The 22120-nt window shown below is 35.0% G+C and overlaps 3 protein-coding genes across 3 annotated transcripts; all 3 read right to left on the bottom strand.

Annotated features, from left to right (window-relative positions):
• Positions 1-2141: 2141 nt before the first annotated feature.
• PSP (3-phosphoserine phosphatase) lies at positions 2142-6301 on the bottom strand. Its single transcript, XM_021430767.2, has 8 exons — positions 5954-6301; positions 5308-5539; positions 4956-5088; positions 4764-4871; positions 3783-3876; positions 3031-3180; positions 2903-2956; positions 2142-2411 (listed from the first exon to the last, which is right to left on the bottom strand). Exons 2-8 carry the CDS (start codon positions 5528-5530, stop codon positions 2286-2288), a joined length of 888 nt encoding a protein of 295 aa, XP_021286442.1. The 5' UTR covers positions 5531-5539; positions 5954-6301; the 3' UTR covers positions 2142-2285.
• A 1316-nt stretch (positions 6302-7617) lies between these two features.
• On the bottom strand, positions 7618-12423 carry LOC110418522 (respiratory burst oxidase homolog protein A-like). The gene is made up of 14 exons (XM_021431268.2): positions 11915-12423; positions 11467-11623; positions 11323-11371; positions 11070-11183; positions 10505-10885; positions 10014-10400; positions 9523-9618; positions 9291-9406; positions 8984-9086; positions 8705-8890; positions 8483-8614; positions 8210-8338; positions 7983-8061; positions 7618-7847 (listed from the first exon to the last, which is right to left on the bottom strand). Exons 1-14 carry the CDS (start codon positions 12237-12239, stop codon positions 7738-7740), a joined length of 2364 nt encoding a protein of 787 aa, XP_021286943.1. The 5' UTR covers positions 12240-12423; the 3' UTR covers positions 7618-7737.
• Positions 12424-16188: 3765 nt separating this feature from the next.
• ATP3 (gamma subunit of Mt ATP synthase) lies at positions 16189-21475 on the bottom strand. Its single transcript, XM_021431497.2, has 9 exons — positions 21234-21475; positions 20532-20575; positions 20267-20419; positions 19266-19379; positions 19035-19162; positions 17719-17841; positions 17486-17605; positions 16776-16897; positions 16189-16587 (listed from the first exon to the last, which is right to left on the bottom strand). The coding sequence occupies exons 1-9, from the start codon at positions 21335-21337 to the stop codon at positions 16518-16520; spliced, it is 978 nt and encodes a 325-aa protein (XP_021287172.1). The 5' UTR covers positions 21338-21475; the 3' UTR covers positions 16189-16517.
• Between the last annotated feature and the right edge of the window lie 645 nt (positions 21476-22120).

Genomic DNA, 22120 nt, shown 5'->3' with positions numbered 1-22120 from the left:
GTTGTCTTGAGAGGGCCGGCAAAGCTTTATATACATATAATATTATTGAAATATATTTATATATATAATCACTTGAAAAATTGTAAAGTCCCAAGCCAAAACTTGGGTATTTGAGTAAACAGATTTAAGTCTCTTAGAAGAACAATCTTCACCTTTCTCCCTCCCTCCATTTATAAATAAAATGGTCAATTTCCACAGCTTTGCACATGTTTAACTTTTATTTCTTTTATAAAAAAGGGAACCTTTTTCTTGTTCATTCTAATATTTTGGTGAGGGACAATGTCAACTCTTTAGACCTAACCCAGGAATGGCCCGCGGGTCCCAAAAATTTAATCTCAAACAGAAATATCTTGGTCTATTCTTTGGGTAAATTTGGCATTTGCAATACTTGTCTTTTGGCCTTGTGGCCGTTCTTTCTAATCTTTTGAAAATTGCAAAAGGGTAGTGCCATATGTGTATGTGATGTGAGGAGCCTTTGAAGAGTACTCACTTTCTCCATTGATATGGTCGCCCGTGGACAAGGAGGAGGAACCACTGTTCGCTTGCTGGGATTAATCAAATCTACTTCCACCAACCACTTCTACCTTGGCACTTGGGGCAGTTACTAGATTGATTGGTGAATTATGGAATACATGCGTAAATGATACTTGGTTGTGATGTAATTAATGGATAATCTACTTTTTATTAGAGCAAGTGATTCCATCGTCATATTATAATTATAACACTTCACTTTTCTCTTTTAATCAATTTACAACTTTTGCTCAGACAGATTTATATTTAACCCTTTGATCAACATTGTTACTTGAATTTTCTTTTCATTCTTCAATTTTTGGAGCTTATGTTTTCTTTTTCCCATGTTACCTTAAGCGGCATGAGAAATATAAGCTTGGAGCTGGGTATATTTGTTTAAAGACAGACAGACAGAATTAATATTATAATAAATTCAAGGCCCTAGAATATCACGGCTAATTATTATATTTATTTATCTCTCAATTAGAACTCGAATGTATGCGCCAGAACAATGCCATTTAGCAATTTGTAGAGATGCCAATGAGAAATGAGATGTGATAAATGAGTAGGTATGAAATCGGAGATTAGTAGTTTTCCTTTTTAGAACAATGGATGTGCACTGGATTTTGGAGACGATGAAAGTATTTTATGATAGAGAAGATTTATTAATTCTTGAATAAAATATAAGTTATTTATAAGCAATCGAGTATTTAATTTATTGATTGGTACATAATTTTTCTACTTAAAAAATAAAAGTTTAAATCTTCCTTTTCTAAAATTAAAAAAAAAATTATTTACAAACTTTTAAAAATTAATCGCACATTCACAAACATTTATGATTGAGACTTATATATAAAGTAAGAAATTGAATACATATATCTATCTATCATTGAATTGAAAAGTGTGACAAGGGTGGTGTGGAGGGCCAAAAAGAGTTGATTGAATGAATCATATTATTATTATTATTATTCATTTATGAATGATGAAACATCATAGACACCACCTTCTCTGTCTTTTCTTTAGAAACAAGGAAGTTGAGCAATTCAAATCAAAGAGTCGTCAAATAATCTGTAAAGAAATAAAAGTAAGAATGCAACACGTGCTATAAGGGCTAGTTGGCATTGATTTATGTATGGAACAAACAGCAATATGTCCAAAACTGACTTATCATGGGCTTGGACGTGCCATAAGTTACTTGCTTTGGGGCAAAACATCCGACCCAATCCACACGCCCTGACCATCAACCTAATCATATCATTTATATATATATATATATATTCATTATGAGGTTTTGACACCCAAGAGAAGAGCAAAACCTAAGCCAAGTGAAACACATATTTCTATGCTTATTTGACCAATCTAGTTAAATTTACATACTAAATCCAGTTCTATTGGGACCTATGACTACATTCTCATGCAACATTGTCTCAACTTCCAATCCACAAATATACATAATTCATGCTCTATCTTAACACCTGCCAATGCCATCCACTTGTTGCAATTTCCACAATGCTTTAAACGTTGCTCGAATGCTTTCTATAGAACAAGGAATGAGCCACGGAGAAGATTTCTCACCTAAGAAAATGAGTATGAAGATGTAAAGCATTGGTATTTACAATGCCGAAAGAATATGAAACAACCCCTCTTTATTCGTTTTCTGAGTTTTATACACTTAAACCTATAGCAAAAAATTATGAAGAATGCATGCATAATACACGTGCACAAAACTTGTAACAGGAAAGAAAAAAAGGCATAAAAACCGGAAAGCAAACAAGCTACTCCAAGGCATTTATAAGATCTCTGAAGTTGAAGATCAACCAATTAGCTTTTGCCGCAACAGCCTCCCGAAGTTGAACACCAGCATAGCAAATAAACAAGTCAGCACCTCCTGGTTTACGGGCCTATATTTGAAGCAAAATGGAAGAAATAAAGAAAATGTGAACATCCCATTGATATAGAAAAATGCTGCTCAAATACAATTAAGGGAAGCAATCAGAAATTGCTCCTCTGCATTGGACAAACCAATAGGATGCTCAACAATATAACTAAATTTAATGAAGAGACAATGAGCTTAACCTTGAATATTTAATTACTAGGCACTCCTCCCGTTACATTCCACACCCCCCTTCCTCTAAATAAGAGAAAAAAAAAAAAACTTATGACCTTTTAGTTTTTCTGCACTCTCCTTCTTTCCACACACATACAGAGATATATTTGAAAATTTTCATAAAGCCCTTTAAAGCATATTGAAAATAAAGTGATCTTCCTCTCTAAACGGGGCACAAAAATGTCACACAGAGGAAAGGTTATTGGGGAAAAAAATTATGAACTTCACCCAACCCTTAAATAAAGATTAACTATATTTAGAAGAAATTCGGATGAATTTACTAACCTCAAGATCAGTAGCACCATCACCAATCATGACTAAGACCTCATATCCCTGAGCCTGGAAAATTACTTTAATCGACTTAGTAATGTAATTTTTAGCCAGCCAATGCAAAAAACAGCCACAGGACTCACCTTTCTTATTTGTTGAACAGCAGCGGCTTTTCCTCCACTCCTTGAAGTAGGCTCATTAGCATCAAAACCGAGAAACTCCCCAGAACTTCCAAAGAGCAGGTTATTGGCAAAAATGTTTTCTTGTGGAATTCCAAGGATTGATGCAACAGGCTACAAACAAACTTTCTCAATTAACCATCTTCTGGCAGGAGTATTCCATTAATAATTGTGAAGATTATCTTACTATCTAATGACATGCCTCTTCCAATAGTAACGAGCCTACATGCTGAATACTAACTCTAAACTGATAAAGCAGAAAATGATCTCCTTTGCCACATTGTGTGGTAGTAGAATAACATTACCCATCTATGCATTATAAATGAAGGCATTTAAGTATTCAGGCTGAGCATTTTCTTTTAACCATTTTCATTCAGCTTCAACATGTTTAAAGAATTAAAGAACAAGAAATCATGGATCTCTTTCCAGAAAGAGTATCATGCTTAAATAGTCTTTAATTGAGTTGGTTGTTCCCATGTCATCATCTGCTGTCTGTATAGGACCTAATGTCATGTAAGGATTGCCAATTTGCATTAAATTGTTTGGCATGAGCCTCATGTTCTCCAGTTTCTCAAGTTCCAACTTCATTATTCAATACAATAAAAAAATCGGTTGATCAAAGTTAATTGGAAAAACAAAAATCCACATGAATGCCTTATCAAAAATAAGAAAAAATATAAATGATCTTTCCAGTGTTTTCCAGCATAGTAGCATACATTGATCATTTGGCGGAAGCCCCCAGAGATTAGATAAACATTGGTATTTGTAGCCTTCAGCTTCTTGACTAATTCTTCTATGCCAGGAGAAATCCTGCAGATCAGTAGGAAGAAAAATGAGTATGGCTCTTTTTCAGAATAACTTATGAATTATTTGGCAATCATCAGGTTATAGAGAAGAAAAAAACTAAGACAAACACAAAAGGAATATTGTAACAAAAAAAATAAAAAAGACAACTCAAAATGGTTTATTCATCGAGGAGTTGATACCCTTCTACCATTATTTTTCAGTAACAATTTTCTAGAGAACATCATAGTTTGGTTTAGAGTATTGGTACATGTTGCTTTATCAATATCCAGAATGCCCTTATGCAAGGGGCAAATTTAAATTTAAATTTTTTTCTCGAATTTAATTTAAATTACAAATTATTACACAGTTAATCTGAAATTTACACAAATAATGACTATGACATGATGATCAAATCAAAAACTGAGAAGTACAGGTCCTGTTATTTCTTAACATCATCTTAATATTAAAAAAGAAGGAGAAAAAAGGAGACTAGAAATTAATTTTATTTGCCTTGCTTAGATGGTGAGGTTTAGGGTGCCGAAATATCTAGGATCTTGGTTAAAGGTTAAGATGGATGTTTTAGAAGCAATGTTATTCGACGAAATAGCAGCTCCAGAATTTTGTTTTATTATAGTGTAACAACATTAAAATAATGTAGGAGCTAAAATGAAACTTGTTTTGCTTGTCAAGTCAGCCTCAAACTTTAGAACTAAACATAATATAAAATAAAATGATGTGAAAATATTAAATGCAAATACTCAACATATTGCAGCATGAACACTGTTAGGTTCAAGCAAATCATGGCTTCTTGGCAGAATGTACTAATTCAACTCCACAAACTACCCAAACATCCTAGTCATATGTTGAACATAACAAGTTATAAACAAGACAGTGAAGTACAAGCCTCATACCTTGGTGGCCTTTGCTCAAGAAAATCCTGGACATGAGCCACGGAAGGTTTGAACAAAGACAATCTGGCAGCCAAGGCCTCCTCAAAAGGAACAGAACCACCCATCGCTCTAGCAAACCAAAACCAGAATCAACTATCTAAGCTCTACAACATTAACGGAATTGAAGTATGCAAAATGAATTGGACAACCAACCTTGCAGTCCATTCTGCAACAGCCTTTCCAGCCCCACAAAATTCTGCAAGTTCATCTATTCCCTCATCTATGCACACAGTGCTATCCACATCAAAGCACACTGCATCAGCACTTCTCCACAGCTCAAGTACCTCTATAATGTAATAAAGGCAAGTATCAATAAAGGCAATCACCGTACCACTAAAAGACATTGAAAAGTTAATTAAAAACTGACCAAGCATTCATCATTGAAGTCCATAAAATTCAAAAACCATTATAAGCTTAAATTTAAGCCAATTTCCTACTTTCTATCCAAAACCGTTGGAACTCAACTAAAGCAATATAAGATCACTAGAACTACAAAAAATAAAACCTTTTGAAGGCTGCATATTATCAAAGTGGCCAGTAGTTGAGGCTTCTAATGGTTGAACTGAAGCGGCAATCAACTCCAACGACTTAGGACGTTTCATCATCCAAACTTGACCTCTATTCGAGATTTTCCGTAACTGCAAGGAAAAAGTAGGGAGAAAAGCAGAGTAATGCCGTCTACAAGAAGCTTGAATTGAGATGATTCGTGAAGCCGCCAAGCCTTCCATCAAAATGACCTGTTTCCAACAATTCAAAATAGTACAGCAAAATCCTCCAATACCATCAAAAATCAAAACTTAAATCAGATAACATGCCAAACTCGCCATATTCAGCAGAATCATAATAACCCATTTCAATAAAAAAGTTCGTCATCGTACAATTACGAAAAAAAGAATACAAAAGAAACACATTTAGGGAGGCATGGAATGATTTCATCATATAAAACAACAACCCAGATTCAGAGATTTTGCAAGTACAATAAAGCTAATCCTCTCATTTTCTCCGCAAGCAAAACAAAGGAAACAGAGAAGGGAATTATCACCATAAATGAAGGGAAAAGAAAGAAGGCAAACTAGAAAACATGAAAAATACATGCAGAATGTAACAAAATGAAGAACCCAAAAAGGAAAAGGTGGAAAAGCGAAGCTTACTGCTATCCTTTAGAGATAAAAAAGATGCTTAGCTATCGAAACCTTTGTTGGTGAATGGTGGCAGCTTTCTCTTTGATTCCCTGTTTTCGGATCTCTCCTCTCTGTTATATTTTCAAGTTGTTGGAGCTTCTCTCTTTGCTCTCGGTGCGCACTCCCTCCCCCAACTACCATAATCGAAATTACCCAAAAAGATTCCCGGTTCAGGGTAATTTACACACCCCCCACTCGTGGTTGGTGAAGACCGAACCCTTTCTATGGTCTTTTCCTTTTCCTTTTTATGATTTATTTGAGTCTTTAAAAGGTAAAAACTAGTTTATTTCTACAAAAGAAAAGCCAGAATTGGCAGAGTTATACTTTATTCCTAAAGGGGCACTATCATTTTGATGAGACATAGCCCAAAGGCTTGCATCAACCACGAAATTGGCCATGGAGCGAACAGGTAAACTATCCTTGCTCCAACCTAAAGAAGTTCAGATACAGAATAAGCTAAGGAATTTGTACGAGGATGACTTGAAATGAATCAGTAGCATCAACTAACCGTGTAAATGATTCTATTGAATTTTACTATAATATTGTGGTTGAAAAATGAGTAATAAAACACAAAAAGTTAGTTTAATATTTTAATTTATACAATTATGTCGTACATGTTGGACATTTTTAATAATACTACGTGTATCCACGTCCATTAAAGGAAGTAAAGAAGAAAGAGATTTTTAAATAAAGAGGATAATAAATTTATAATGATTGGATTAAAATAAGTTAAAGTGTAAATTAGAGTTTTTTCAAACCGTGTTTAAATTTAATTTTTTTTTAATTTAAATTAACTGTTAATTGTACCTAAGGGATAAATATTTATGCTTATAAATAGATTTTCCTTTGGTTCTAAAGAATAAAAAGAATCAACTTCAAAAAATCTTTTATTTCTTTCGTAATATTTTTCAAACTTTTTTTTTACTATTTTGTTACAGAAAAAATACTATTTTATTTTACAAAAATTTTATAAAAGGTTAGTAATCTTGTTTTACACAGATTGGATGCTTATTGGATTATTTTTGTCAATCTAAACACAATTAATTATTGTAGTTTATTATATTTTCAAAATTTATTATCTGTAATTTTTTTCTTTATAGAAATAAATAAAATTTTAAAAACAATCATATTATACCCATTTTGAAACCATTTCATTAGTCCGATAAAATTTGGAGATGATTGTTACACAATTTCATGTCACGATGCATTTGATGACAACAGGAGCATAGAGGCAGAGGAATTTTGGGTATTAGATTTGTGGAACAGATAATTGCTCCCTCTCGTATCTTTTAAACAGAATGCATTAAAAAGAGGCTATGTTATGTACACAAAAGTCAAGGGAGATGGTTGAGATGCTGATGGTAGAAAGCGAAAGGGTAGCTAACTGGGAGAGGGAAAAAACTTGGAGACGAAGTTAGCGAGGAGGAACAAACAGAGGGAACCACCTAAGTCCTATGATGCAGTGCAAGGAAAATCATCTCTTTAAGATAAGAGGGATCTATCTTTCCTAAGCTTGCAGTTTCTATCTACATTTAATTAAGCTTTTAAATTACTTTGCACTTTGCAATTCCATTGCTTCTAGATGCCAAATGCATGGATTTCAATATACATAACATGTTTTTTCTTCTTTTCTATTGCTTCATTTCATGTTCAACTTGGCCTGCCTTTGAAAAGCCAACACACCATACAACACTAAAAGGGTTGTGCCATTTCCTGTTGTGGAGATGATAGAAGTTTGAAAACAGAAAGATCTACTAGTAGTTCTCCTTATGAAATACAAATCTTGTAGTGGTTTTGGTGGAGAATTTGGTGCACAGCCTCTCCAATTCTCTTGCTAATGCCAATGGTCCACAGTAGAAAACCCCTGTCCAAACCGAACACACTTCTCATAAACCACAGTGTAAAGAAGAATAACCCACCTTAGAATGCTAATGGTTAAAAATAGCATGGTAACAATAGAGTTCTATGATGGTTGTTGGCGAAGGTAAGCTTTTCTCACCAATCCGTTCTCCTCTATGTCCCCGAGCCAATTTTGAGAAGATGTTGAACCAATTTGGTCTAGCGAAATGGGTATGTACCTGAATAGTATATCACTTGAGATTACAAAGTCTATTTGTATTTGCATAAGAAAACATCCTAGGTAATCTAATCAACCTAGCAATCTAGCATCGATCATTTTAGGATGGATATAAGACATCACAAAATATTGGTTGGCATCATACTCACCGGAGTTCGAGAGACAATGTCCATTCCATTCTTGGCATGATACAGGGATTGAATAATGCTGATTAAAGCCGACCGAGCATCTCCCTCTTGATATACACTGGTTAGGAAATTGAATACCTCTACAACAGACTATAGAATTTACAATGGAGTGAGGAAAAGATTTGGATGATTTTCACTAGGATGAACATCTAAGTAAATTTCAATTTGTTAGTGAATTTGTTCTCAATACACACTTGGGGATAAGGAATTAATAAGGATTCTGTTGGGATTAACCTGCTTTTGGTTTGTTTCTGCTATTTCCTGCATGATATCCATGAACCAATTAAGAGAGCTTTGTTCTCTTGTAACCCAATAAAGATAAGCTTTTAATGGACCTTTCTCAATTCTGCCTTCCCCGCTGGCTGCCTACATAATTGTCAGAACACTTTCTGTCAATCTAAGAACAGAAGCTTACTTGAATTGTGTTTCATAACAACAGCTTGCAGATGAAGTTACCACATGATTAATGTTTGGTTTTTTGACACGGCTAGCAAAATCTTTGAGGATGCTAATAAAGGGTGTGACTCCTATGCCAAGGCCAACCATCACCACAATATCATACTTGATGTGGTCTTGTGAAGCCGCACCATAAGGTCCATCAATATAGATTTTGGGATATTGCTTTAGTCTTGTTACTTGTGCCTGGAAAAACCAGATACGGGAGGAATAGTACATTCAGGTTTTTTGCATACTTATTTGAATACAGAACCTGTAGCTTTTTTCACATATGTATACCTCCTGGAAGAGACCGTATAGCTGATAGCTCCAGTCTCCAAGAGTTCTGATATGCACACTTAAGTAATCATCTTTTGGTCCACAAGTTAGGGAAAATGGGTGCCTGGGAGAGAACAAAACAAAGGTAAAAATTAATACTGTAGGATTACTCAGATTGCTATTCAAAATAATCTTGAACAGTATCAGTAAGCTATTCCCAATCAACAAAGACAGAATAAAAGTTCATGGAATATCATCCAAATTAGCTCATCCTAACATTAAAACAAAATTTTGTAAAATATTGAATTAAATACATCAAAAAATTTACCATTCAAAGGGTGAAATTTGAGGGCACTGGATGAAAATGTACATGCCACTCTTGTGAATAAAACCTTCTGGTTTTCGCCATTTGAGGGACAACACTTTTCCTGGATACAGGTTTACCTGTATTTAGAATTAGAAACAACAAGAGAGAAGCTTATATCAAATTGATATGCATATAAAGTTATCTTTGCATTTGACAATTGTTAAAGAGCTTGAGATGAAGTTATATACCATACCTTCAAAATTTCTACCTCACAAAACCCTGATCTTATGGCTCGAATTATCCGCTCTCCGGCATATAATAGAACCGGTATGGCAATATATATCCAAGTCTAAGAAAGAAGATTCTTAATATCGCAACTCATGTCATATATAACTAATCAAACACTAATTCGGAAATTACATGGACTAAATGCTCAGAAATTCTACTTCATTAATCAATCAAGCAGCATTAGCAGGCCTTTAATTTTACTTCGTGTCACTCATCACTGAAACCATGTCCTACAGTTTAGTACGCATTCCATATACCAAATATAATAAATATCCAAGTGACATGAACCTTGTGGTTGGTGACTTTATAAAGATAGACATTTATTGTGATAGGCACTAGTGAAAATCTTGTGACTTCATTTCAGTCCTTTGCATGAAGTTGCAATAATTAGGAAAGCAATTATTCATGATCATAACATTAACTACATGCAATCTCATAAAATCATGCCATTCTTACCGTCTTTTCAGTTAGATTATCTGTCAGGAAGAGGAACATTGAGTGAACAATGAGCAAAGCATACACCAGAATGAATAGATGGTGGGAGTACCAAAATGTATTATAACCAGTGACCTTCCGAACCGACCTTGGCAGTGGAGGAGACTGGCGGCGAGGCCATTTTGTTGCTAGTGAAAATGCTATCATCATTAATATCACCATAGCAATTCCTGTTGCAACCTCTGTTGTGGCCAATATTTGGAAGTATGACGGTTGCTGATAGCCAAATCTAGCTGCTATAGTTTGTCGAAAAGTGGAACTATCAGATCCACTAATTCTTGGAAAATCACATGCAAGATGTGTGCCGCCATGGAGGATAACACCAATCACTATCCCTGCTGCAATTAGCTACAAAAGCAACCAAAAAAGAAAAGTTGTTAACATGAATTTCATACGTGGAGTTCCAAAAAATTCTGACTCATAAAACATTATATGTTGAAATGATGAATTACTTTGTGAAAATTGATGTTATCATTAAATGGAATAACCGAGTTGAACCCACGATTCTTGCGTAGCCATGTTATCGTATTTCGACAAACAGGGAGGAGAATCAGAGCCATGTTGAATTTCAGGGTCTCTGCTGCTCCTTTGGCAGTGGATAGACAGTACCCCATGACTTGGAAAGCTGTTCTATGTCTGTATTGGATGAATTTCCATGTGAAGAGCGCAAAGCAAACTATCAACCAAAACAGAATTATCCATGTCCGTCTCCAATAGGACCGAAACAAGATCTCGGCCTTTGAGGTCGGCTCTAGTTTTTGATCCTTTTGATATGAAGTTGCAGAGGAGCCCTTTGGTAAGCTTACTTTGAAGAGACTTTCCAATTGAGATGGCTACCAAAATTATGGAAAAATGCCGGATCATAAGTTCGGTAACACAGTGACAAGCTAAGTAAAAACTTTAAAAAGCAACTTTCCACGCAACACTTTACTGTTTCATATGGAACAGTCATGACAGATACGATTGTCCTGAAGGTTCTTCATTTACTAAATCTGAGTGAGGTTGAAATGGAAATACCTCGATATAGCCTCGGTGTTCAATGTCAAGCACTTCCATGATTAAACTAGCTTGTTCCTCAGCTTCCTCGTGCTTTACTGACAACTTATTTATGGGAGCACTTAACAAGATAACCTGTAAATTGTGTCCAGAAATGTGAGAGGGTTTACTATGCATATATTGTCCAAATCTACAAAGACTCAGCTTGGCTGCAAATTTCTATAAACGATAACAATTAAAAGAGTGAGGTAGTTCATTAATTGTTAGTTTTCACCTTCTTGATGTCCCTCTCATCGATTCTTCCATCCATATTTCTGTCACAGCTGAGAAAAATTACAAAAAGGGATCATTCAATTTTCGTAAGCTGTATATCTGATTCAACATCAAAATTGTTGGGAAATGTAATGAGGATGATTACAGGTCAAAGAATAATTCTATCCTTGAATCCAACCAGGGATCTGTCATGCGACACCAATAATTGTGAAGTTCATTTTTTGTGATATCCTTTTTCCAATCTCTTCTTCCTCTCAGTGCTCTTAAGAGCTCGTTAGCAAATTCTGGTGATTCTCTCATTCCTACACCATGAAAGTAAATCGTAACTGGTAAATAACTTTTCGAGTTATATCCTTTGGGGAAAAAAACAAAACTAGGATAGGAGTATATATTTGTAATTCTTTTACAATTATATAATCCAAAAGAGCAACATGGCCAAAGCAACTACTGCATGCTCATCTGCTGGCAATGAGAGCACTGCTACGTGGCATTGTCATGGCTAGCTAGCTACATTAACATTGCAAGCTAGCATGGTGAAAGCCTGGGAGGCATTGGTTTTCCAAAACAAATTTAGCTTTACATGTAATTCTCACCTATGCAAGAACCAAAATCCGACCACTTCACAACCGGTTCATGCCCGTTTACGGTGGTGGCAAGCCGGTTGAACCGGTTCTCAACATTCCTCCACTCGCTCCCTGCAGTGTCCACAAATCTCAGCCGTTCACAGTCAGACAAGCTGACTACGGATATCCGTCTACTCCCCAACCTATATGGCAGTGCGGTTTGTTCGACCGGAGAGCAGGTAAGAGGCACAACGCTAGCACTAGAAGAGGAGCAGGAGGAGGAAGAAGAAGATGGTGAAAGAGCTAAGTTAGCTGGGTGCTTTTGAGCTGATTGAGACCCTTTACGCATCTCCATTGAAGGCTTTGCGTTTCTCTCTTGTCCTATATTCTCCGAGTAACAATGTTGGGTTGTTTAAAATGATTGTATAGGCGTTGGAGTTGGTTTTTTCCTTGGAGGAAAAGAAAGTGACGAGCTGAGATGTTTTCAGATTTGGGTGGTCAAGTTTGAGTGGATTTGATCAATGGGACAGAAGGAATAAGAGGAAAGAAATGGCATGGTTTTTGCTGGAGAAGCAATGGGAGGTCATGAGTTTGGTTTTGGAAAGTGTTTTGGTTTTATTGGAGTTGGATGCGGTTGAGTGTGCAGAATGAAAAGATAGAAAAAGTTGAGGAGCTAGCGTAGAAGATACTAATATGTATATTCTTCGGTTTGGTAGGAATAAGATGCTGGGGATGAGTTATTTTAAGGCAAAGAGGTTTTGTTAGAAATGGAGAGATGGGGAATATAAGGTTAAGTGAGAGCAGGTAGAGTTTAGAGAGGAATCCATAAAAAAACAAGGAAAACCCATGCATGAAATTGAGACGTTTTATATAGAACCAAATCTTCTCCTAATCTCTTGATTTCTTGCTTGGTGAAGCGGTGGGCTGTGTTTGGTTTGTATAACTGATTAATTAAACAGCTCTATACATCTATGCTCTCTCTAAATAATGCATGGGTTAATTTCATGAAGATTATATATGTACAAATAATTAATTATATACATGCACTATATGTATTTATGAAGATTGAGGGGTACGCTTTTTCTGGTACCAGAGCCAAGTGTAAGCTTTCAGAATTGTGCAACCCCACTTACGTAGCAAGGACACTCATTATTTACATCCCCATTATAATACAAAATAGTATCTAAAAGGAACGTAAGAGAAGAGTGTCAGCAATTTAGCTGTTCCGACTTGATAGCAAGCAAGCAGAGCATGCATGCAGCAGCTTCTTTATGCTTTAATCTGATACAAGGAAAATCCCTCAAAAGCGACAAGTGGATGTATATATGTAAGGAAGGAAGCACTTGTATGTGTGTGTGTGTGTGTATATATGTCGGAGTATTTAGTTTCAATCTTGCATTGCACTTGTGGTCCTAGTTTTGTACATTACATAAAGGGTTCGAAACCCTTGAAAACAAAGAGTCTAGTCAAGTCGAAAATATGGGCTTAGAGTGCTGCATCCCAGACTACGCTTGACTCAGTTTGGTTTTGTGATTCTGTTAATAAATTTGGGCTACATAAACCATTCCTTTTGCTATTGGACTCATAGCATTTGGTCTTGGAATATATTGTAGAGCATTCTGAATATGCCTCTTCTTGGCACTCTCAAGGTATTTGGTCTTGCTCCTCCAAATACTCTACCAAATGCACCTCCTCCTAAACTTGGCATGATCAATTCCTTCTTCAACTGCACTTTTTCATGGAGAGCTTGGATGATGTGCTGCAAGCTTTGAGGAGTGCATTGGGTCGCTCTAAGGGATATTGTTTCTTCTTTCTTTTATTCACATCAGGATGCTATTTGTAAAATGCTTCTCAATGCCATTCTCTAGTCCTTATGATTATAATCAATGGTCCTTTTTTCTTCACTTCCACACCCATTATCCAGGGCGATTCCAGTAATGTAATTCTGTGGACTAACAATCATTTTATATTACCTTGGTGAATAAAAGGTATTTCAAATCACAGTGTAGAATTGTAGGTCTATCTTTCATATGCATGTTGTTGAGTAAAACTCTTTGCAACTAATTATTGCTATATGTAACTCTAATTAGGGACAGGAAATACACTCATTGTTCTAAACCTTCCCTTTGAAATCAAATCACTAGCAAATCCTCACTTGTTTCTAGGATAGAGGTTTTAAATGTGAATCTCTGTTTTCTTAATTTAATTAAAATTAAAAATTTACTATGAGAAAATAGCATACCCTATAATTTGGAAAAAAATATTTCAAAAAATTAGTTTATAGCAAACTAAAAGGAATGATCATTGGAAAATGTATCTTTTTTATGAAGAGTATATTTCTATAGAAGAAATAAATTAGAAAAATTAGATGGATAAAATGTAATACAGATTATAAAAACAAAGCATGGCTTTCACCTAGGTTTTTTTTTTATAAAAAAAATAAAAAGAATAATAAAAGAAATAAACCTTTAAAATATAGTTCAGTGTTGAAGACTATAATTTCATTGATAAATCTGACAATGCAAATTGATTTTCTTTTTCAAACAATATTAATCAAATATATAGAGTTTGTCAAAACATGTTACAACAAAAATCCCATTGACCACCTACTGGATTCTGATGTAATGGATCAATTTAAATTAGATTTTTTTTTTGTTTTGTTTTAATTTTTAGCACCCACCGACTTAGATTTCCTACTCTATTTTGGATTATATAAACCCCCGTAAGTGCCAGATTAACAGCCCTAGTCTTTTGAGAGAAAAGCATTCGAAGCCTCATCAATGGCAATCACAGTTGCTTGCGACTTAAGCATCTCCGCAGCTGACTTAACTTGGAAATACCCATTTTTCAATCTTTCTGGTTTTATAGAGTTGCGCATTCGATCGAGATACCAACTGCTAATCAAGTCTGAGAAAGGCCTTGAATTCCTTATCGATGATATCACCAACCCTGAGCGTTGCACCTTCTTTGCCATCCCGACGACGTTTATTTTCCTGGAAGAAAACGAGTTGTATGTTGAGAAGATGCTTTCGAGCTTAGGGTTTGATGACAGTGCATGCAAGTTCTTGGCTCCAAAGATGGCAGAGTTTGCGATGGAAGTGGCCGAACGAAGGGGTGTGGGTGAGATGGAGCAAGGGTACGCCACGGTTGCCGAGGTGGGGATTGTGAAAGCTGATTATATTGAGAAGGAAGAGCTTGCCAGGATTGCAACCAGCTTGAAGGGTTTGGATATCTGCACTGGGCCGGGAGGCAGAGTTTTTGATTCAAACATAGTAAATTAATTTCATTATGAAAATTGCAGCAACATGATTCTTTGATTAGCTTTGGTTAGTGGAGTTGAATTTATTAAGAACTTCCTTTTTGGGTCTAACATCATGTTTATTTTACTACTTTCTTCCTTATTATTTGTTGCTTCTGCTTCGTCTTACTCTCTCTGTTCCCTTGTCCCTATATGCTAGCTGTTTATTAGTGAAGCAGACATGTCATCCATTCAATACTACCATTAAGATGTAGGCCTTTAGTTTTAAACAATATACCATGCATAACCCATTTATAGTTTATTATTGACCTCATGTTACATATTAACAAACAATACATATATATGTAAAATTACATTTTGCATAATTAATATGAATATTAAATGTTGAGCACTGAACTGAACCAATGTTTGTTTGGGCTTGTCCGAATGCCTCGCGTAGGTTGAATGTATAGAAACGGTAGACGGTAGGTCAAGGTGGTGATATTAGAAAGCGGTTTTAAACACCAAATAGCTAGAATTACTTGCGTATCACATATCCCTATTTCTATTATGATTTTACTTACAGCGAAATAGATATGCACAGCCTGCATTTTAAAAAGGTTTAATTATTAGTTTATTAAGTAGCATGTATGTAACACTTCTTACGAAGGTAAACAGTTGCTACACAACGGACTACACCAGATAAAAAAATTAACAATTTATTTACATTAATTAATTATTCGACTAATTTGTATACTGAAAATAGTGTAATGAAAAAAAAAAAGCTTAAATTACATAAAATTGATACCTAAATAGCTGAACCTATATAATTCATAATTAATATATTGACTTTGAATACTCCAAAGGAATTATTTTAGTTGTTGCTTTTAAGAATGTAGTATGATATCAAAAGTATTTAAGACCTGAAAACTTGCCACGTGGGAGATTATTTTGCAATGACGTGTGCATGATGAAACCTTTGTATCTCCTGGACGCCTATCAGCCAGCTATCCTCAAAAATGTAAGTAATCCGTCAGACAAATGCGTTAACAAAGATTACCATCTCTGCAAATCTGTGCCATTAAGCATTTGCCTTTAAAGATGAAATGAATTATCCATTACAACATGCAGCTCTTTGGTCAATAGGAATGCAAGGCAATAACTGAAATAAAGATTTACAGAATCTCTCTGTTGCAGCCCCAACCACCAACAATCAAGTACAATTTTAAAGAAAATGAATCTCAACATCATAAAAATAATTTTTATTCCCAGAAACCAAGTTTTAACACTGGGACATTATTGCAGCAGCCCAACAAAACGTTCAAAAACAAAATGTGTCCACTCAGATTTTTAATTCGTCACCATCAGAACAATCTAGCAGTAGAAATTTTGCAATTAACCCTCCAGCGCTGATGCTCCAGATATAATCTCAATCAACTCGGTGGTAATCGAAGCTTGACGGGTTCTGTAACACGAGTATATACATCAGCTATGAAAAGGAATAAAAACATGTAAATGATGCTTCACACAACATTAGTGACTAACAATACTAGTTAAAGTAAGAAACTGATTCACATGAAACAAAAGCTTATGTGCATGTCTGCATGTATGCCAGTGAGAGAGGGAGGGAAGGAGGGAGCGAGGGAGAGAGACCTGTTATATGTAAGAGTAAGGCGATCGAGCATATCCCCAGCATTTCTGCTTGAGCTATCCATAGCAGACATCCTTGCCCCTTGCTCACTACACGCATTCTCCAACACCGCATTGAACATAACCTGGGGAAAATATGAGAATCCTTTTATGGTGGATAACAGAGACTACAGCACATACCAGTAGGTAGGGAAAAAAACAAGAAGACAATTTTAAGTTTATGTTTTTGACAGATTACTGACTAGTAATAAGATAAGGTGGCTTATGCCTTAATCAAGATCACAGGCACAAAGGTGCTAAATTCTCTTATCAACTCTTTGTACTTGGCAATCCAGATTGATTTGACAAAGAGAGAGTAAGGCCTTTGTCCCGGCAACACTGCTCAGCAGAATTTGCTATAAAACTAGTAAATAAGTGAAACTTAGAGCTCTATCAAAACCATTGGAACCTAATCAATTAATTATTTATTTTATCTCCAAAATCATAGGAATCATTTCAATGATAAGCAGTACCCAGCAAGAGGTACTTGTCATCATAATACAGCTCTCTAAGACCTAGACCTAGGGTTTCAAGTCAAATTCACAAATTTTAAAGATGGAAGCTTTGTTCATTAAATGCTTATATCCAATTATTCATAGGTCAAGCCTTTATGGTAGGACTTTCATTCAGAATAACAAGAAATAAGGACTTCTGCTCCAAACAGCAGGACTTACACAAGAGAACTGAAACTCTGCCAGATTTTGAAGTATTTCACCCTTTGTCTCACCACCTTCTATTTCATATGAGTCTAGTTCGCTGAGCTTTCCCCCAGCTTCAGCTTCCCTTTCAACAATCTATATCAACATATCACCAATAAAAATCCAGCGACAAGAGTAGAGCAACATTTAACAGGAAAAGAGAGCAAACAAGCAAAACTATACAGCCGAAGGATTCTTGTCGCACTCACTTCAGGTGATAATACAGTTGACACTGTTGGCAGGAATGAAACCACTGAATGAAACTTGTTGAAGACAATCCTTAAAGCGTCGAACTCCACATTTTTTAAGATATCATCAGCAAGAACAGAGACCTGAAGGTGCAATTATTTGTATGGCAAAAAGAAATAGAAAAAGTCCATCAAAAAGAGATAAATTTTGATTAGGAAATTCCAGTTTATCAAAAGAGGTCAATGGTAAACACATTCAATCACAATCTACAAGCAGAAGACAAAAAATGATTAAAGAGATGGTGATGCAGCAAAGAAATTGGTTGAGGCAAGTCAAGATTCAACTCCAAGAAAATTTGAAATTGCAGTGTTTGTTAGATGTTGGACAGAATTACAACATTATTTAAGCCAGAATTACAACATACATTCCATATATATAAGTTTTCTTGGATTTATGAATCTGGCATTCCAGTGATTCTTGATATTCTATATAAATCTTATAATTTGAGTAGAAAGGTCTATTTAAGGTTTCCTTCCACTATTCTGTTTTCCTTCACAGTTTAGATCTTCTTTGAATCGATTTTGGTAGTTCTTACTTTGGATATTCTAGTTGTGAAAGTAGGATTACTAAAATACTAAACATATACATTATAGCTAGCTCTTTCAAGTACTACTACTATATGTGAATTTTTCAGCTGTTCATGCTCTTTAGGGTTGTGTGAAGAAATTCCTAACCCCATATGTGAAGCCTTTAAGGCCTTTGGTGGGAACACTGAGGCTCTCTGGTGTGAAGACCAAGGTGATCTTGGTGAGAAGCCTAGATATTATCCTCTTCTTATTCTTTATTTTCCAACACTCTGACAGATAAACAACCTCAAAGCATCCCTGGAAGTGCCATCTATCAAATTCTAACCAGATCCACACCAAAACAACCTCCAAGGTTCACCCCTCCTTAAATTACAGTTAAGGATACTATTCACTTCCCAGGCCAGTAAGTAGGTTGAATCGTTATTTTTTTTATTTTCACCCTGACAATGGAGTCTTTTTCTCCCTTAATTATCTTCTATCTTCAAATTAAACACTATAAACATAGGTTCTTGCCCACCACATGACCAGATTTTCTTAATTTGATAGAACCCCAATTCCTGGTCCACATCGCAAGGAACCAGTCAAGAAACATTGCATTCACTGACACATAAGATATAAGGTCAAAACAACCTGCATAACCAAAACACAGCCTTAAAGAAAGAAAAGCATTCAATATAGCAATCAAAATTTCAACTTGTACAAAGAGGTTCTTTCCTCAGAAAATTGCAAATAAAAGCACAACGACAGACCTGAGTGTAGCTCAAAGGATTCTTCTGCAGCTCAGTTATGATTAACTCAATGTCCTTTTTAGAGTCACGAACCATTTGAGCCTTTGCCTTCTCTCCCAAGACAACATATTTTGTTTCGTTTTCAGGACCTGCAGCAATAAAGATATGCAAGTCATAAGAATCATCCAATAGAACACCAACTATCAGAAAAACAAACAAGCAGAAAAATATTAAGTTGCTCAGCAGATATACCAGAGTTTAACTTGTGGAGAGCCTTGCTTATCTTGACTGATGTAGAGTTAATTCCACCACAGAGACCTTTGTCTGAAGATACGGTCACAATAACATTCTTCTTGACATCAACACCTGCATTGCGACAAGACATATTTATAAAATGAGGCTGACAAGAAAATATACTTTTGATAGAAGCAAAAAGACTATTATACAATATAACAAAATTGTAGAAGGATAAAACAAGAAAATGAATAAGCAACAACCCTATAACCTTAACTAAGCAAATTTCCAAAGCATATTTGACAGTATTAACCATATTTACTGGTCAAGCTAAAGATTTCCCTTCATATAGCAAGAAAATCTATTAGTTTCCAGTTTTTTAAAAACTTCAGATTTATTGACTATTATCCATAGACTACCACTCTATTTCAACCTGAATCAAGTAATGCTACATAATTAACCTAGTCCAGCCAGGTATTATCGATAAAGCGCCAGTTCCATAAATAGCAAGAGCCTCTTTAAAGTTTATATTCTTTTAGAGCAAGGCCATGCACATACCACCATGCTGCATAATTTTATGAGAAATCAAAATCATGATTACTCCGCCAATCAACCGAACCAATGATGTATTTTCAATGCAAAATCCATCTTCTAGAATTTATCTACATATATAAATCTTAGGACAGAGAAGGAAAAATACTCACCTGGTTCTCAAACAAACAACCCTAAGAAACATTTAAAAAAGTGCAGCTAATCTGCTCACATTGCTCTGTTATCAATAAAATAGCAAACTTACAATTGTGTAAACCTTCCAGATAAAGAGGGAATATGTAGGATAAAAACTAATCCACAGCCCCATATGATTCACAACATGAGCACCAATGCAAGATAAATGGAAGGCAGCACAAATTAACAATTCACATAACAAACATTCAGCAAAGTGCAATGAGAACACAGAGAAATTCAACTGAAATTTGCTCAGTAATTGATACATATCAAAGGCTTGTTTATGGACATACTGGGAGTATCGCCAAGAAGTGCAGTAAATGGCTGCCAGAGGCCACGGGAATCCTCAGCTTTAGTTTGAATTGCTCTCAACTTTGAGGCTGCAACCATCTTCATAGCCTTTGTGATTTTCTGAATATTCTTGACACTCTTCATCCTGTTTCTAACTGCATGAATAGACCACCACCCAAATTTTATTTTTCATCAAGATCACATGACAACCATGTATGTACAACATCACATGACAAAGAAACAAAAAAAAATGGAACCAATTCTTACCAACTTGAGTTGAAATATATCGAACTCCAATAGGACCCTCATCCCTGCCATCCAAGTTGATTTATTCAGTAGTTCAAAGTGAATAAAAGAAAATTGTAAAAATATAAATTTCGTTATAAATCTTATGAGGTTCAATTAATTATTTGGTATACACATACACACACATACATACAAATATATATTTTCCCTTCTTTTGAAAATTTAAATTATTGAATGCACCACTACCAACTGGTTAGCTCAATTTTAGATACATATTCAATCGCATTGGCCAAAAAACCACTATCATAAAAAAATTATCGCATTCATTTCCATTACCAGAGAAATATTACACAGAATTAAAAATTATTTAAAAAATATTCATTTTATAAACAAATTAAGGAATAATATACACAGAATTAGAAAAAACAAGGAAATATTAAAATGTGTCATACAAAACTTCCTTTCCACAGCAACAATGCAAAATCTAATCAGTTAAATAAGCCAAATAGAAAAGATTCTCCGTTAGGTTACCAAGAAAGAAAAAGGAAAATGCACCATTTGTCCCCCAAATAAAATGGGGAAATGCAAAAAAAATCAAAACCCCTTTTTGCTTTTGCCAGAGTTGTTAAGCGTTGAAGCAGAAATCAATGTAAATTAGGAGAAGTGCGATCAGATCATAGAGATAGATGAGAAGGTGAGACATCAAGAGAGTGAGATCCGTACTCGTGAGTGGGAGCGAGAGGAGAGGATCCGACGGCGGTGATTGGGCGGGGAGAGATCAGAGGGGCGAAACGCTTCCCTTCGCGTCTGAGCGCAGCCATCGCCATCGTTTGCAGAAACGGACAAACCCTAGAAACACTTACAGTCGCGGATCAAAGTTTTTTTCGTGTTTGTTTTTTTGGGGGCGTTTTCACGGAGTTGCTTAGTTGCTCTCTCAGGTCACTGTTTTTTACGGCTATTGTTAAAATGAGAATATGGGGATGCGAATTCCGTTTTGGCAAGGAACAATTTGATAATGCCAAGGAACCAAGGGCGAGGAAGACTACCAACGGCACCGTTTTCTTTCTTTTGTGTTTTTTATTCAAATAACTATAAAATGTTATTTAATAAAAAATATTAATAAAATATTATTTTCATAAACATTTAATTTAATAATAAATACATATATTGTTCTTTGTACTGAGTTCATATGATACCCTTTTCTTCAACATAAAAAAGAGTACCAAAATTATTTTAATTAATTTGTTCATTAAAATAAAAAAATAAAAATTTAACAAAAAGTTAATTAATCATGAATATATTTTTTCTTATCTTCTAATTAGGCACTTGAATATAATTTTTTTTTTTGAATTTTTGAGGCACTTCAATATGTTGACACATATATACTATTTAATTAATAATTTTAAATTTAATTATATCTAAAAAAGGAACAAATTAATCTCATCTATTTTATCATTTATTTCACATAACAGAAATTTAGTAATTTATTTAATTAAACAGAGTAGTAACAAACTTAAAGGCATTTACTATTATGGCTCTTGCTATTTGTGTGTATACATTTGTATTTTTGTTTATAGCAAAAGTCTAATAGTTCTATATATATATATATA

The sequence above is a fragment of the Theobroma umbraticum genome, unplaced genomic scaffold (genome assembly GCF_002168275.2).
Source record: "Theobroma umbraticum cultivar Fairchild unplaced genomic scaffold, ASM216827v3 scaffold_50.0, whole genome shotgun sequence".
Lineage (NCBI taxonomy): Eukaryota > Viridiplantae > Streptophyta > Magnoliopsida > Malvales > Malvaceae > Theobroma > Theobroma umbraticum.
Note: the sequence above shows the minus strand (reverse complement) of the source record. Positions and strands in the feature narration are given on the sequence as shown.